Source organism: Triturus cristatus, chromosome 1_2 (genome assembly GCF_964204655.1).
Source record: "Triturus cristatus chromosome 1_2, aTriCri1.1, whole genome shotgun sequence".
NCBI classification, from domain to species: Eukaryota; Metazoa; Chordata; class Amphibia; order Caudata; family Salamandridae; genus Triturus; species Triturus cristatus.
In genome coordinates, this window is record NC_140580.1 from 581,497,505 (window position 1) to 581,516,306 (window position 18,802).

The 18,802-nt window shown below is 42.0% G+C and overlaps 1 protein-coding gene across 2 annotated transcripts in view; it reads left to right on the top strand.

The window, feature by feature from the left end:
* Positions 1-16,741, top strand: part of WBP1L (WW domain binding protein 1 like) — a 259,247-nt gene extending 242,506 nt beyond the window's left edge. For both annotated transcript variants that reach the window (XM_085606572.1, XM_085606575.1), the window contains exons 3-4: positions 1,753-1,914; positions 14,086-16,741. In XM_085606572.1, coding sequence (XP_085462698.1) covers positions 1,753-1,914; positions 14,086-14,840 — 917 coding nt within the window. In that variant the 3' untranslated portion in view covers positions 14,841-16,741. The remainder of the gene's footprint in view (positions 1-1,752; positions 1,915-14,085) is intronic.
* Positions 16,742-18,802: the final 2,061 nt, after the last annotated feature.

Below are 18,802 nucleotides of genomic sequence, written 5' to 3' on the forward strand. Positions count from 1 at the left end.
ACTATTCTCTGCCTGGATAATTTCTCTGCACGCTTAGTTATGGCTTTTAGTTATTTGTGTTTTTTAACCAAGTACATTTTATTCTTGTATAAACTTTTATCTTACCTGACAACCTTGTAATAGGTGAAATTATTGTAATTAATTTTATTACTTGAGACATCTGTGATTTGTTTGCTTTATTCAGACTGTTTAGTTTAATTGTTTTTTAATTGGTGTATGTTCTGCTTTTATGAGTGTTAACTCGAATAAAGCATTATTTGACTTTCTTCGTGTTCTGCCCCATCTGGTTTTCCCTCCCTCCTCGCCACACATTTCACTCTTCCCACACACCTCCCTCGTGTTGCTTCCTCTGTGACGAACAATAAGTGGTTGATGATAAAACAACAATAATTAAGAGGCCATCTGCTGTAACGGGGATAACATGTTAGTGAATGTTATTGTACTGGTTTTACTGTACATGATAAAATGATACTAGCTTATGTAGTATTTCTGTGTAAATTTATTTTCTAAGCAACAAGGCTGATGTTGGATTTCAAGGCTGCTTCTAGGCAAGGCATTGCCTCATTGCCAACTTGCAACTTACTAAGGCTATTACTACCAGGAAGCTGTGACATGCCCTTGCGCTTCTACACTACATGCTGAGTCAGCCTTTTTTTAGTTCTTTAGTTAGTGTGTGGGTATTCCCTGGGGCACTGGCTTGGCGGTTATATCATATTTTTATGTTTGAAGTAATATTGCAAATAAATCAAGAACTTCAGATTCTTACACAGTCAATGAATGAAAGAATAACACATACATAATGTATATGCAGTTAGTTGTGTATACTTCTTTGGTGCAACACTCGTCTTTGAGCAAGGAGTCGTGAAGAAACCTTAAGTGAACAGTATTTACAGAGAACGCTTAATCTGACGGTTAGATGCTATCACTCTCTCACAATGAACAGTTAATCCACAGTTCAACTAAATTGGCTGTCAATCGCCTCCATTTCCCCTTGTTAGGTGATCATACGAACTGTAAACCACAAGCATTTTCAAAGCCATTAGGTCTTTCCAGTGCAAGATCTATTGGCTTTGACAAACAATGGGTTTACACCAATAAAGAAAAAGGGCTTCTTTAGTTTTTGATGCGAATAACACATAAAAAAAAATATATATATATTTTTAAAAGCACGGACGGGTGGTTGCATCAGAGCGCTTTTTTTTAGCCATCTTGTTCCCTCATCCTCCTCTGTCCAGTTTCTTTCCCTTTGCCTCCCACCCCCTCTTGTTGTTCCTATTGCCCACCCCCACTCACCATAGGAAAAAAAGGGCAATGACACAGCCAGAGCTGCCCAAGTCGGAGCTTGTTTACACTGTTTAATTTTCAAAATTTTTTTTGTTCGCATCAAAACTAAGGATGCCCTTTTTCTTTTTGTATAAGAAATGTATGCTTCTTTAAATTATAAGTAACTGGTTAGGGTTTTCACATGCGAGGCATGGGCAAACCCCGTGCATTGTACATATCCTTATACAGACACTGTACTGGTGAGCAAAGATTTAAATATCTGTATTAATAGCAAAAGAAGTAGTTTTAATTCCAGCCACCAAATATATGATGGGAAAGATCCTGCATGCTAAGGGGATGGACTCGCCACAAAGTTTACTTTATCCTTCTGAATCATTCAGCATGGGTTGTACTTTTATTTTGAAACTAGGCCTTCTGAAATGCTATCTTTTGAAATGGCTCATTAATAGTATGTGCTTTTGTTCACAGGGTTCTGGCTGGTGTGGACAATTATAATTATACTCAGTTGTTGCTGCGTTTGCCACCATCGACGGGCAAAGCATCGACTCCAAGCACAGCAGCGGCAGCATGAAATAAACTTGATTGCTTACAGAGAAGCCCATAACTACACAGCCCTGCCTTTTTATTTGAGTATGTATACACTGGCATTTTCTTTCAAAAACAAAAGATTAAATTGTAAGCTTGAATATATTTTAAAACCTTGTAAGAATAGCAGGATTATCACTGACAACAGTCTAACCGGGATGGACATTATCCAGTTGTTAAAAGCTAATGGTTGACTAATGTACTGCTTGTATGTATATCATGGATTCACTTTCTGCTCTTACAGAGAGCAGTTGCCCTTTAACTCCCTCAGCTGCATAATCCAAATGAACTAAGCAAGTCTGGGGTCACAGTCCTAAATTGTGAGGATTACTACAGTGGAACAACATTGCAAAAAACAGTATGAAATCATAATATGAAAATGGAATGGGACAATATATGAATGCATGTGTAATAAGTTGGCAAAATAAGTGAGATCATAAACTAGTGACAAATTCTACTGGAATGCGCTGTAGGGCAAAATAAGTGAATTGGGTATTTGTTTTGCAGTTGCAAAGATTATATGAGAGCAAAAGCTGGAAGCAAAAAATCACGTATAGTGAGTAAACCTATACAGTGATGTGTCCAAAACTTGATAAGTGGGGGAAAATGCTCCATTAGGAAGCATGTCAATTTAAATGACCAGCAACTGCACCGTGAAGGCATGTGTGGTGGTGGTGTTTTTTGTTTTTTTTTCTTTGTTGTTCGTGTCAATAATGGAAAGGCATATGGTTTAATCCTGTACAGAGGTTAATTCATAAGGTGAGTGACTGTTTAATTGTACCTCATGATCCCACGCATTAGAATAATATGAAGTAGGACAACTAGGGAAGATGGCAGCAGCAATGATTAGGCTGATTTGATGTCTATCCTAACCATGCAGCTCACCTTGAGTCTGTGTCCCAAGAATATTTTCTTAGAGAGCACAAGGTCTCTCCCCATCTCTGTCCACCAACCTTCTACCCCTCTTTTTCCAATCTCTTCCCCCTCTCAGTGACCTGCTTCTCCTCTTCCCCATCTGCTATTGCCCCTATCCTTTTAGGTTGAAGCCTACCAGAAAGTGCAGCTCTCTGGTTGTGAAAATACTTCATATAGGCATTCTGAAAACTTCCCTGGGAATGTATTCATTCCACCAATTGCTTTTGACTTAGTGGGTTGTAACTCACACTTTTCCAGTGTGAATCTTTTCAGGATTCACATTATGTGCATTATTCTACCATCTACTGGTTGGGTCTGGAATTCTCCACTTCTATTTTTGATTTTTCTTTGTTGGTGTGCGCCGAAGGACCCCCATTTTGTGTCCCTTGTGATGTACTGCATCCTCCAGAAGCTCCCACCTTTGGTCATAATCTTCAGATTCTATTTTTTTCTCATCATTGGTTCTGGATGCTTGCTGAAGGATCTCCAATATGAGGAAAAAGATTTGAGGACTTTTCGGTAGATGTTCATCGAAAGGATCACCGAAATTGAAGAGTGACCCCACCGAAGAGGTACCGGAGGAGAACTATGGAGCAGAAGACTCATTTTTCTCAACTGATTTCAATAATGCCCGTTCAGGGGGTCTTCCTCCTGTTCGGCCTAATGGAGAAAACACTTTACAGGTCAGCAAGAATCGTCATCACAGGTTCTCTCAGAAAGACAAACACCCTGTCTGCAACCTCTGTCTGCCCGTCGAGCACTGAAGGAAAGACTGGAGCGCCTGCTCTATGTTGACATGAAAGCGGGTGAGAGAGACAGAGACAAGCTCATCACAACATGCAGGGCCAAAAGACGGCCCCATCCCTAACAGACCAAGGTCTATCGGTTGAAAATGAGGAAAACTACACAGAGGAAGCTGAGGGGGAAACATCAGGCACAGATCTGTTGATTGTCAACGTCGAAAGCCAGATGACCAAAAAGACTTAAGAAATCCATCGCCCTCAAAGAAAATGTCTAAAAAAATGGACTGAAGGACGTCGAATGGAGCCTTGGTGTTGAACCATTTGACGACTGGGCATGTCTGAGACAAGGAGCCGCCCGGATCCCTCGAGGGGGACTCTGGTGGAGGAAAAACTTCTGAAAGACCCAAGTAGTCCAAGAATGAATGGGGAAAGCACATTACAACATCAAAATCTGACGGGCTAAGAGCTGAACATTGGAGCTGGACAACTGGCACGTCGTTGAAAGTCTCTGCGATGCCGAAGAGGAAAAGTGTGAGCCACGACCCCAAAGAACAGGGCGCCGAGATAAAAAAGGAAAGGCGCCTCGAACCCCAAATGGCCGCTTTCCCCCAAAAATAGAAGGACTTTAACGAAAGTCTAAAGGGCTTCTGTAAACTGCAGAACGAGCCAACAGAGCAGGAGGTTGAGGAAATCACGCCTACATTGAAACCTGAGCCTCAAGAAGAGGAGGAAGAATTCTTCTAAGAACAGGAAATCTCACATTAGGCTGGGATGTACCAAGGTTCAGAGGAATCTGAATATAAGGAACCCCAGTGGCAAGACCTGGAAACTGACTCCCCCGAAGGAGTGCACAGTTATCCGTCGAGGCCTTCACCCCCGGATGACAATGTCATGTACAACCAGGTCATTAAGCAGGCATCGGCGGGTATAGTGTATAGCTTGAAGAAGAAAGATCCCAATCTTGTTTTTCCAGCTGGACACACTGGTCCCGACACAAGCAAGTAGTCAATTCCTTCCCATGCTCGCTAGTGTCCTAGACCAGGAAATAAAATCCCTCAAAGAACCAGTGACTTGTCAATCTGTGACTCCAAGGGCAGAGAAGAAATATAAATACTCTTCTAAGGATCCAGTCTATATAAAGGGCACGGTACCTGCTGACTCTATAATAACATCAACAGCACAGAAAAGGGCCAACAATCCATCAACCTAAGGACCACCTCCTGATAAGGAGAGCAAAAAAATGGACCTTGTGAGCTGCGAATGTGAATGCAGTGCTGCCAACCAGTGGTGCATTGCTAATTCAGATGCCCTTCTCAACAGGCATGCCCATAAACATTGGGAGGAGATGGGTGAACTCATGAAGCACCTCCCAGAGCAATACAAGAGGGCATCACATTTGGTGAAAAGTGGCAGGAACATTTCCAACACCTGCCTAAAATCTGCGTTCGACAAGGCGGACGCACCAAGCCAACAGATGATGATGATGGATATCACCCTCTGGTACCATTCTTGGTTGAGAATTTTGGGTTTCTAGCCAGAAGTACGGGCTAACATCCTTAACATTCCATTCAACGGTGAGTAATTGTTGGAAACACAGTGGACGATACACTCCACCAATTGACGAAGGAAAACAAGACTTTAAATCGATGGGAGCCTTGCCGTTTCGGGGAGGAATGTGAAGTGGATATTACAATTGCGCAGGCGTTCAGGCAGAGAGAAGCAGCTTTCAGGTGGGATCATCCCACCACAGTATCCTAGGCAGCAACCAATCTGCAACAACTCATCAGACCTGGCAGTACCAACATGAGTGATGTCAGAGTAAGGTGGCAGCCAAACAGAGGAGGCTCAGCCGCCACCAATAAATGACCTATTAAATCCATATGACCTTTCAAGTCCACCACCAGTGAAAGGCCGAAAGAAGAATATATGTGTTCTACACACAGCGATAGTGGAATGCAGAATAAAAAGCTTCCTCAAGGAGTGGAGGTAGATAACTTCAGACAAATGGATAATAAACCTAATACGATTCGGATATTTCATAGAATTAGACAAAATTCCAACAGCAAGGGGTCCATTCCAAGGAGGAAACCTCTTGTATCCTCAAGGTGGTAGAGGAGTTACTGGACAAAAAAAGCAATAGAAGAGTCCCAACACGAGAAATCAAAAAAAGGAAATTACTCCACATATTTCCTAATTCCAAAGGTAGATGGGTCTCTGTGACCAATTCTAGTCCTTGGGTTCATAAACTAGATTATAAGAACACAAAAGTTCAAGATGACAACATTGCAAGAGGTCGTACCACAGTTGCATAAAGGGGATTACATGGTAACAGTAGGCATAAAGAATGCCTGCTTGCACATTCCAATGAATGCAAAGCACAGAAAATATCTAAGATTTGTGGAGAATAGGACTCACTATCAGTTCACAGTATTGGTGTTCGGAATAAAATCGGCACCCAGAGTGTTTACAAAGTGTCTACCAGCAGAAGCAGCACACTTAAGAAGGAGTATCCCTGTTTATCCTTACCTAGATGAATGGTTAGTAAGAGCAAACTCCTACAACAAGTGCAAGAAACTTACACAACATGTAATAAAGACTCTTTACACACTAGGGTTCCCACTGAACATGGAGAAGTCCTCTCTAGAACAAGAAAAGATCTTGTTGGGAGCAAGGATCGACTCAATACAGGGAACGGCATTTCCCATGTAAAAGTGAACTCCTCTCTATTGACAGAAACTCACCTTTACCGAAGGGGCAAGTTATGACAGTGAGGACTGTGGGGAAATTATTAGGGAAGATGGCATCCTGCATCCCTTTAATCCCATATGCAAGACTTCACATAAGACCAATACAGGAATGGTTAAGAAGCCAATGGCCACAAGCAACAGGGAGTTTGGGAGATCTAGTGGTTGTCATACAAATAGTACAGGAGTAAATAGCGTGGTGGAACAGATCACATATAATACTGGGAAGGGCATTTGCCCAACCAACTCAAACTGTGACAATAACCACAGACGCCTCCTAAATGGGCTGCGGAGCTCACATGGGCTCACTCAAAATATGCAGAGTCTGGAAGGAAGAGGCTGCAGTAGTACACAACATCCTGGAATTAAAGACCTTTTTTCTAACCTTGAGATCTTTTCAAAGGGAGCTATTAAAGACCATATTGATTCAAACAGACAATACTACTACAATGTTTTACATCAACGATCAGGGAGGGACTCAATCCCTACCTTATCAAAGCTAGCCCAAGAATTCGAAGTGGGCAGTACAAAGGAAGATGGGCATTCAAGCAATCCATCTACTGGGGGAGGACAATATCGAGGCAGACAGCCTTGTGCTCCCAAGAATGGGAACTGAACCAGAAAATAGGCAAAAAGATCTTTCAGAAATGGGGGATGCCAACAGTAGATCTGTTTGCTACACCTTAGAGGCAAGGCTTTGGCATGTTGCATTCAAAACAACCATATCACCTATCCGTGTGGAATGCGATGTTGATAGACTGGTCAGGGACTTTGCGTATGCTTTCCCCCAATTCCACTGTTACAGGGACTGATCAGCAAATGCAGAATGAGCAAAATTACATTAATACTATATGCACTAGAGAGGGCGAGACAAACGTGGTTCTCAGAGTTAATGGAACTAGTGTAAGGGAACTTTCAGAAATTGCCAAACCAAAATGATCTGTTGTCAATGGAAAGAGGAGGGGTACTACACCCAGACCCAGAGGCTTTGAGCCTAGCAGAATGACTCCTGAGGACTTAAAATTCAGACATCTAAAGCTGCTGTAAAGTACAATGGCTATTCTAAGAGAAGCAAGAAAGCCAACAACACGAAAGTGTTACATGGCAAAGTGGAAGAGATACTCACTGTGGCGTATTAGAAAGGGACTATTAGGAGACAATACTAAGGACAGGACCGTGTTAAAACATCTAACACGTCTTCTAGAAGAGAAATTGACATATGCATCTTTAATGTTACATTTAGTAGCAACATTGGCTTACACAAGAGGCCATATCGGCAGAAGTTTTTTCACATCACCAGTAATAAAGAGGTTCTTGGAAGGAGTAAAAAGAACAGCTCCACCAAGGAAGGTACTGGCATCCACATGGAATCTAAATGTGGTACTCACTCAATTAATGAAGACACCTTTCGAACCTTTGCACGATGCTACATTACAGTGCAGAGTGAGTTGCAAGCACTCACGCTACTAGAACCTTGATTTACGAGGATTGGATAGTCATGCGGACAGATCCACGGTTCTCACCAAAATTAGTTTTACAGTATCAATTAAAATTTACAAATTCCACGCTTTTTCAAAAAACTAAAAATGCATGCAGAAAGAACGGTGCGCACATTAGACACTAGAAGCGTGATAATGTACTACATTAAAAATAAAAAATAAAATAAAGACTAAACAACTATTTGTTTCATTTGCAAATAGTTTCCTGTGAAGACCAGTAACTACTAACACAATCACAAGACAGATAGTGCAAACAATTCAGTTGTGCCACACTTATGATGAAGAAAAATTTATTTCTGAACCTAGAGAACTTTCAACAAGAAAGAAAGGAGCAAACATTACCTTTCTGGCAAATATACCATTGCTGAAAATCTGTCACAGCAACAATGTTACATGATCATCTGAGCACACGTTCAGAAGACATTACTGTATTGAAATACAAATAATCAAGGAAGTGCCAGTAGGACAAAAGGTCTTTAAACATCTGTTTACAAATCAATGCCCATCTTAAACCCAGCCACCAACAAGTTAAGAAATCCCTATAAAATCGATGAACAACAAGACTCATGCTGCAAAACATATAGTTTCTTACCTCTTGGTGTAGTTCTGCAGCTTGAAGAATTTACTGGAGTGACAAGCGACCCACCCACCTCCACCAAGAAGATGGAAGGAAGAAGCAGCATACAAAAAATAATTCTGAAGACTGGGACCCAAGGTTGGAGCTTCCGGAGGAAGCAGTATGACGTTACTATACCACTCCACTCAAAGCCACTCTGCTTCACTCTGTGCCACTCCACCCTCCATGACTCTACACCCCCTCCATGACTCTACACCCCCTCCATGACTTTACACGACTCAATGCCTCTCCACGACTTGACGCCCTTTCACTCTTTGCCATAACACTGTCCTCTACACCACTAACTTTTGGCGATGCTGAACAGCAGCGCACTGATGTACAACATGGCATAAACACTTTGGCAAAGCCGATAGCTCTTGCATAGGCAAGACCTATTGGTTTTGCCCATCCTTGTTTTGTTTAGGTCTGGCACTTTTATGAAAACAAGCTGTCTATCTTTCTGAATTTCTATTTATATCTATCTCATTTTTTATCTCTATCTGTAGTTGTCTGTTGTTTGACCTAAATTCATCCCTCTTCTTCCGTTGATCTGTTGTCATTCATTCATATAGTTCTTCCCCTCTCTACAGAATGAGGCAGTGGTCAGCCCACTTAAGCTATTGCATAACTTCACTGTGAGTGAGACTTTCAGAAGGAGCACATCGCATAAAACATATTTCCCTTCAGTGTCAATAAATATTTTTGCTATTATCCAATGGCTTTTTTTTTAGTTAAGATTAATCAGGTCCCGGAAGATTCTCCAATAAAGTTTTGCAAAAACCAGGACTAAGTAAAATATGCAATAACAACGGCAGACCTTTTGGCTTTGCCAGTGCTGCTTTAATTAATGAGTGTGACCATTATTAGGTCTGCGCTTGCAGTATTGATTGCGAACATTGGTACACGTGCATACCAAAGGCTGCTTGAAGTCAGCTTTATTGTACCATTTGTTAGGTTTTCCATTGGATGATTCAGAATATCTTTTTGTCTGAATAGAGAATGTTAGATGGAGAATGACTGCTGCCTGTAGAGAATCAATAGGGGCAACTTGTTCTCTTCTGTCTCCACTCTGTGTCTCATTATCTTCAGGTTCTGTCTGGAGGAAATACTCAAGGTTTCCTGCCTGCAGCAGAACCATGGGGAATGCACCTGCTTGCTGTCCCTCAGGCAGCTGTCCCAGCAGTTCTCTCCAGGAGCAAGGCAAAACCTGCTCTACCAATCGTATCTCCAAAGAGAGGGACCCTGTTCCATTGGTTGGATCGTCCGGCTCTAAAATTATACTGATATCCTTTGGCACTGGGCTGCTGGTCAACTGACAAGTGCTGGCATATACACCTGAGCCCATCTACATCAACTCACAGATCTACAGACAGTACTGTGGTGCTTCCTGAACATACTGCCCGGTGCTGCCTACTTCCTCAATGTCAGGCTAAACCTGATACCCTGCTGAAGCTCTTCTGATCTGCCCATATACAGGCCATGTCTCTATGGAAAACCCAAGGTAGCTGCAGCGTTCAAAATTGTAAATACAGTTTGTGATGAAGCCATTTTGGTCACAAGATAGAGTAGGGCTGCCCTTTCACAATCAGGTGAACTCCGTGCTGACCGATGAGCGCACTCACTGCCTATGATTAGCTTTGCTTTATTCATCTTTGCAGACTCCATCCATCCACCATATCCTGGTATACACCGGCATATCCCCACCCTTTGTGACGTGGGTCACTGAGGAAATGTTCCGAACCACACTTGACTGTACCTTGAACCTGCTGTTGAGAGGTACAACACCCAGCTGACTTGCATGAGGCTCAAAGTGCTCCTACATTGTTCTTTTATGTGCCCATCAGTCTTCACCACCATTTGCAGGTCCGGCCTCTGTTCATACTCCCATCTACCCTATACCAACAGTTAAAGGTATTAAAATGTTTTTCTGCAATATAACTTTAGCTTTTATTGTAACTGTGTTAGCTGTCTATTATTGCTTCTAATCTCAAGTGTCACATCTCCTCTTTTATGCTAGGCCTCGACTACTCTGCCAACCAGCACAAGAGCCATGGAGGCCGGGCTTCTGTCATATACCCAGTAGGGGTCGCATGCAATCTTATCTGTCTTATTGCTATGTCGTCCTAGTTACTGCAAAGTATTGGGGGTAAAAGCCTGACTCAGCTCCTTGCCGGTGTTTGCTTCCAGCACTTCTAGCCAAAGAGAAAGTCCAAGCGCTGAATCACATCCCAGCAGCACTGCATTTGATCTGGTTTCTGATTAGCTTAAATGTGGGTCATTAGACATCTTGGAAGACTCCAGGTGTATTCTTCAAGCAGGGGGAGCCATATTGGGTACCAAAACCTATTCTCTGAAGTGGAAAAAGATTTCAGTGGTGCAGAATCAAAGACTTGCACACTATTTCACACACTTTGGACACCAATTCCTTAGTAAGGATTCACCTACTGGTTATGTCCAGGTTATGAAGACCGCTTTGGAAATTGGGGCCATTCCCACATCAAATAATCAAAACTTTCAGTCTGGTGATATACATTATTTAACCACTAGTGGGGAAGCTACCTCCCACCGTAGAGCTTAGTACAGCCCCATCTAAGCTGGCCACCATAATTTTGTGGCAAATCCACGGTCAGTTTAGTATGGGTGTATCTAGGCCCATGGCCTGCCCTTAAAACCATTCCACTTTTCAGACATCACACACCTATCTAGTAAGATAGCCCTTGCAACTCCTCCAGATGTGTGAGGGAGATCCATTTTTAGGTCGAGCCTAGAGCAGCGCATGCGCTGCTTGCTCGACTTTTAGTAAGGGGGTTTGGGTTTTCAAAGTGCTACCCACAAGCTTTTCCAGGCCTCAAGCTTGCGTGCACACGCGCAGCCACTATCTGCCTTTCTTATCTCTTCCTCCGCATCGCTGGCCATTACTTTCACTTTCGCGGCCATTGCTTATCTTGTTTTAAAAAGAATACCAAATTGTACTGTTGGACGTTTTTAGCAGCCTCCGTGTCACGTGGACACAGGTGTACATCTGAACGGGCACTTCGTCCTCTCGCGCCATATATCTGCAGGGGCAGCTCAGATGACATCACCGGCCTTCTGCTGAGGGGGCAATATGGCAAAAAAGTTCTAACTCGGATATGTTTCACGGGCAGCTGTTGCACACAGTTTGTGGTGTTTAACCATCAGTTTGTGCGCAAGGTGCACACTCAGACTAATGATAGCAGCTCACCCAGCATCAAGGCATGCGTCGTGTCCTGTTATCAGTCGTACTTTAGTTACCCGCAGCTTCCGGCCAGACCCTCGTCTCATCCCTCCTCAGTGTTTCACTGTGCACAGCCCACACCTGACAGCCCCTGCCGCTGTGCTTCTGTTTAGGGCCCTGATCTGTTGACTGGCTCCGATGCACCCGCTCTTAGGGACATGGTTAGCTCTAAACAAGAACTGATTTTGACGAAAAGGACAGCATGCTTGTTGTTTTTCTTGCTGTACAACTTTGCATGTATGTTAATACTAAACTAAGACTTGGGTTCAGGAAATGCTCAATATTTTGAGTTTACGTAACTCATAAGACATGATGAACCGACAGTTTGCAAACAGACGCAACACTAAAAGGTGCAAATTATGGTGGCAATCAGGCACGCAACGCCCATAGGACTCAAAGAGCTTCAGCAAACCGTGTGTGGCAGCCCGTGTTGAGACGCTTCCCGGGCGCACACACAGCCCCACCCGAGTATTTCAGAGGTCTTTAAAAAACATTTGCATGTTAATGAGGTTTTGTTGTTCTTTCTCCGCTTTCAGAGCCCCTGCTCCTCTACTCTGCCAATTGCGGAAAGAATTAGCCCCAATTTCTTTCTTAGCTACTTGACTCTAGTTGCGCCTCTGGTGGCAATCAACTTTCCGTTGCCGAAGTTTTTTAGTGTACCATTCGTTGACCCTCTTGCAGCTCCAAATCCGCCTTGTGTTGTGAGGTGCCAGTTCCCTCGTAATTCATGCAAAGTTAGCATATCTGGAGTGGAACACCTCAAACACCGCTAGGTTTCGGCAAAATAAAAGCCAGATCATCTAAAGAAGGAGGCCATGGCTTTGCCCCACATTCTTACTACAGGTGAAACCAGAGACAGGCAAACGGACAAGCAGTAAATCGCCTGATACTCCTTCCTGCACGTAAAATGTGGGATTTAAGAGGAGGCACACATCCTACTAAGTTACCACTGTGTGTTTGTGTTCACATAGAAATTTGACTACTAGACGATGTAGATTAAGTACAAATCTTACACTATACAACGCTGGTAGGCCTTAGCCCCATAGGGTAAGGCTGAATGCCACACAAATCTGACTTTTCTTAAAGCAAGCACCACAAGTGGCATCTGTGGGTGACTCTGTGAATGTAGTGCAGCGCACTTTTCTAACGTTTGTGCAATTCATTCACTCAGTCGTAGCTAATCCACACAAACACATAAAGATTAGGGAATCCCCTTCATTTGAACCCTTTTTCCTCATTAGGGTTCCGAGTACACAGTATTACTAATTAACCAGGTCCGCAACCCCCCCCCCCCCCCCCCCACCCCCCCCCACCCACCTATTTACAATACTGAGATAAACCAGACTTGGCGAATTCATAATTTAAAATAAGAAAGCATGTATGACGCCATATTTTACTCAAAGATGAGCCATCATGCTCCAAATCCTATTTGAATAATCTATTATCTGATCTTTGCCCCAAATGCAACAAGCATTTGCAATGCAATAAGTCACGCCTTTGGGACCTTATAAGTGTTCAGCCATGCAATAGTTGATGATGTTGCACCAAGGATCTTGTGCTGGATAACTAAACACTTATAAGGTCCCAAAGGCGAGATCTATTGGCTGTGCCCGTGCTTGTTTTTGTTGAAAGCAGCTACGTCAGATTCATCAATGTTTGTGATATAGCATAGCTGTCTGACCATATTAGTATAGAGAGAACAGACCGCTTGTGATGCCTCCTGTCCGGACCACATTGAGACAAAACAATTAGTCTTACATACAGCTTACAGCAGCATGCCAAGATGCATTAGATGATTTAAAGCCTTAAAGTCCTAGGCCACCAGACTGCATGGATAAAACACTCTTTCTCTCTCACACTCCCTCTCACACTCTCTCACACACACATTCTCTCTCTCTCTCTCTCTCTCTCTCTGTCCCTCTCTTACTCTCTCGCCCCCCCCCCCTTCCTCCCAGGACCATACCCTTAGCCAAGGGTAGCAGGCAAACCAGTAATTGCTGTAGAAAGGAAATGTAGGGCGTTTGATGATCAAGTAGATTGAATGCCATCATACCTTACTGTTGAAGAAACGTTTTTCAGAATCCTCATTACTACAACAGGAAATCAAAAGCGCATATTTCTGCGCATATGATATATTTTTCAAGAAAGGAAAATGCAAGAAAGAGCCTTGTAGTAATAGTTGTTGCAACAGAATGAATTAAAGGCACACAATAGGCATAATACAATGGTAGCCTGGGCCAAGCAAGGGGAAAGTGTTTATTTATGTGTAATTTCATGTTTGTTTTGTTGAAACTCTAATTAATTATACTTTAAAAACCCTTTTCTTATGCCATTGATTTAAGATTTTTAGTTTTTCCAGTTGCTGCTTGGGACTTTTTGCAAATGGTTCTGTTTCATTGTATGTTTTCTGGCAGTAACGTTTCCTTCCTGTTTTCCATTTTAGGATTTCTGCCAAATTATTTATTGCCTGCTTATGAGGAGGTAGTGAATCGGCCTCCAACTCCCCCACCACCATACAGTGCCTTACATCAACAGTGTGTTCCAGCATGCAGCATTGCACCAGTTCTAGATGTCTCGAGAGACCATCAGTCTGTCCAAAACAACTCTCCAGTAGCCGGTGCAACTGAAAGTAATTCTAGGCCGCCGACCATCATGGCGGTGGAGGTCTCTCCGGCACACTTAGAGCATGTGTCAAACAAAGTTTCTTTTGTTGAGTCGAGTTCTTATACCACTGGTGCTGACCCAAAGGAGATAATTGATCAAGTGACCTTAATGGATAACGATTCGGAATACAAGACAGAACTACTCGAGGATTACTGCTCAAAAAGCTATGACCCAAGTGCCTTTATGGATAGCAAGGAAACCACTCCCGGGCGGCACCGTCGTTTCACGGGAGACTCTGGGATTGAAGTTTGTGTGTGCAACCGGCATCATCATGATGACTTCAAAGAGATTGATGGTCTTGTCGATGATGAACTTGATGGCCCCATGGAGTTCTGTGACAGCTGCACCGCCTGCGATGCCCGCCCTCATGGGGATGAGGAGGAAGGGCTCTTCAGCCATTCCGAAGTGCATTCTCCACATAGCCACCAGCATGTGCCTCGGCAGCCTCTTTTATTTTTAAACACAATCAATGAACAAGACTCTCCCAACTCGCAGAACAGCACAAGTTCTCCTAGCCAAAGTGGATGTGATTGATCCAGGGAGGATTATATGCAACAGACTTAACAAAAATGTTGGGGTTTTTTTGTCATTTTTTTCTTCCTCTTGGTAAAGCTCAGAGGAACTAAAAACATTTGTTTCTCTCGTCCCAAGTAGGGCGTTTGGCAAATTGGAGCTGGCGAATATCTTATCTTTTGTAATGATAAATCCAGGTGGAGGATTTTTTTTCTTTGAAAGAAAAAACAAATGTTTGTTTTAAACTTGCTTTGTGGCCCTGAAATGAAAGTGGAGTGAGTAGGTGGATATTGTGGAGGAGACTGTGATTGAATATCAGGTTTATTTGCAACAAATTGATTTTTAATAGCACTGAATTTGTAGACTTGATGTTGAGGACAGTTATGCCTGCTCTAGAATGAGCTCCGGTTCCTTGTTTGTGGAAAATCATGAATTGGGTAGTAAGTTTCACACTTTCCTTTTGAAGACCTTGATATTCAAAATATTGCTTGTTGAGACAACATAGCAGCTTGTAAAAGGAATTTTAAATGAAGTCTCAAAAAAATAAGCTTTGCCAAAAACATTTTTTTTTTCTGTTTGACTTTTCCTCAACAAGGACATTTGGGCTACTCCTTGGACTAAATAGGCAGCTGGTCTGTTCTCAAATTACTGTGGAAATTGCAAAAGGGTATTGTTAATACCTCGTAAAGACGATTTAAAAGGTTTGAGAAATACCCTGTGGTAGGGAAAGGGTCCGCCCAGCAACAGGGAATAGAGCTATAAATAGGGGTACAAGGAAAAATTACTGGATGGCTCCATGTCCTCGTGACACCATATTCCAGCATCATGCTTCCTGCTACTAACCATTGTAATCTAGGACTTTGATTCAGTTGCATTAAAACAGGGCTACCGCTCCCAGAAAATTAAACACTTCTGGCATCAGTGCCACTCCAGAAGCCAGGATTTCACAAGACCAGTGATTACAATGCACAAAAAGATGCACCCAAGATCTGGATCATCATCCCCGTTGACCTCCGAGCTGCTCTGAAGCTTGTGGAGGTCCGAAAGGGGCTACAGACACATTTAGAAAGCATTACCCTCCGCATTCAAGAACATACCAGTGCCCTGTTGCTTCCTAGCTGTGTGAGCACTCTACTCGTACATCGATGCATAAAAACCCAGGGCAGGAAAATAGTTGCCGTGATATCATGATGTCAGCAGATTACCTAAATAGTGGATCTTTCCATTTTGAAATGTAATCCTTCTGCATTGAAATCATTGACTCCTCAACTTTAATGTAGAAAATGACCGGGTCTTCAGAATCCCTGAAGTGTCTTTAATTTAGTTTTAAAATGTTAAACTGATTGACAGAAACGAGTGTTCCACCGGTTACATTCCTCCTTTTTCTCCTTGTAACTGCATGAAACATTTATAGTTCCTCTGGGCCTCAGTTGTCGTGCTTGTTGTCCCACTTTATTTTTTGAGCCATGGAGTCTCTCCAGGAACGGGAGCCAGGCTAGGAGGTAATCCGGTAAAACAGGGTAGATTCAGGTTCACACATTAACCTTCGCATTTGATCATGGGAATTGTTCTCTCCTCCGAGACAGGGTGTTGTTCTTCCATTTCTACAGTTGTGTACATCTTTTTAGAACTAAAACATGTTCTGTATGGAAAATGTTTTTACATATTGTGCCTCTGTGCATTCATTAAATGCACCTGTAAATTCAGCAGTTGAACCAAAATCAGTTAAAGTACAGCAACCATCATTCTACAGTGTCACTTTTGATACAGTGTCTTGCATTGCCAGCTTTAAAAATCAGAACTACTGTATTGCAGTAAACAATGTATGTTCTTGCATGAATATTACTTACAATGTACCTTAAGTGAAAATAGGAGCAAATGTTTAACCTGTGAAAGGAAAAATATATTTAATAACACACATATATCCCAGTGTCTGCCTTTCCTTGAGTAATTTTGATTGTGCATTGTGTGGTAAATCGACATTGTAACCTTGTACACATAATCTTGTTGACCTCCTTCTGAAATCTTACATGTACTACCGTAGAAGATGTACCTATAGAAATTGAAAAGTTCCACGCTTGTTCAAGGTGTCTTCCTCACCACCATGAAACAATATGAGAATTAAAAGCATTCTGCAAGTTGCTGCAATCAATTTGCATCAAAGACTAAAAGCAGAGGCAGGGAGCACAAGAGCATGTGTATAGGTGCTTTGATTTACTCTGATTTCTAACTTGATATTAAGTTACTGTAGGAAAAGATCGCTTACCCCTTTTAGCATGCCCATACCCTCTGCATTGTGACATTCTAAGGTCCCGGCTGTTGCCTTTTGTGTTTTGTAATTTTTTTATTCCTGCTCTGTTCTTTTCTTTAAAAAAAAAATGCTTCACTTAATATCTTCGTTTGCTCTCTGGATGTTGCCAAGGAGATGGTAAGTTTTACATCAAGACAGGGGACTAGCATTATGCATAAACTTTTGATTAACTCTTTCTGAGCTGCAACACTTAAAAGTTTTAAGAACCAGAACACAAAAACACATCACAATCAATTAGAATCTTCAATTTCATAAGTAAGTCCTCCATATTCTTCCTCTTTTGTTTGTTGTTTCTGAGCAGATAAGTATATTAAGAGGATTTGGGTAAGATGTGTTGTGATTGAAATATATATTGTGAGTGATTAAATATGTTTACCTTGCTTAATTTATGGGTATTATATAATGTTAGATGAGTGTAATTGGAGTGTATGCTTAGAAATTACTTTTAATGTATTTGTTTTCAGACAACACCATGTTATAAATTTATGAGTATAGGAAATTGCATATTGAAAGGTTGATTAGAATATTTGCCTTTATATTAACATTAATGTAGTATGAAACATTTTTTTTTAAAAAACAGGCAGTTTAACTCACAAAGAAGGCATCTCAAGTGCGAGGAGCGGTTGTTGTTTTCCGAGTGCTTGAGTGCTGAACGCCGCAGTGGTTTATCCCCTGGCGGGAGGAGAGACAGTCAGTGGAGGATCCTCACGTTGCAGAAACGCCCTCTGAGTGCAAACACATGTACACAGACAAGCATGCAAGCATCTATTTAGAAGGTCAAATGAGTTTTTTTGCAGCGAGGATCTTGTTATTTAAATGCATTAGGCCTTGTTTAAAAACATTTGGTGTGATTTTAGATAGGTATTAGGCAGGTGAGGCACATTGCTAAGTAACAAAATGCTTCATAGAGCGTTTGTTATGAGATAAGATTAAACGACCGCTGCAAAAGTCAGGAGGTATTAGAAAAAACACAGTAAAAGCAAATTTGAATGGCATTTTAGTGAAATAAGTCCCAAATCTGGTATATTTGACAGAATAAGGCCATATTTAAAATTGGGAGAGCAGGAGAAATCAAATAAAAGGCAAGCAAACCCGATTAGGAAAATCATTTCACAAGAGCTACATGGTGCAGTTCAGGAGACAATTAAACAAGTGTTAATGATGAAAAGGGAAGTGAAACCTATGGATGATGAGGAATATTTTTCCATTTCAGATGAGGAGGAAGTAAATGGAGGTTCTGGGGGCAAACATATTAAATAAAAAAAAAACATGGAAGTATCATCCAATAAGAAGGTAGTCAGAAGCAACTCCGACAGAGTGGGTGTCCGAAGTGGCACACAAGTGGCAGTCTAGCTCTGCGAGTGATGAAATACCCTGAGAGAAAATAAATATAATCTGGATAAGTATATTCTGGACTTAGACTATACTGAAGGTATAGATGGTGAGTTTGGTGAAAGTCTTGATAATAAATCGAAGAATGTAAAGAAAGTTTTGGACCCTATGGGTGAAAAACATTTTGAGCCACAGTATATAAGACACCCCAAGGGGTAAAAACTGGTGGCCCCTAGAGCACGTGCCAGACTATATAAGGCATTTGGATTAAAAAGCCTCTGGAAAAAGAGGACAGGATTATTATGAGAGCTGAGTGCTGTCGTCCAGTGATTGATGACAA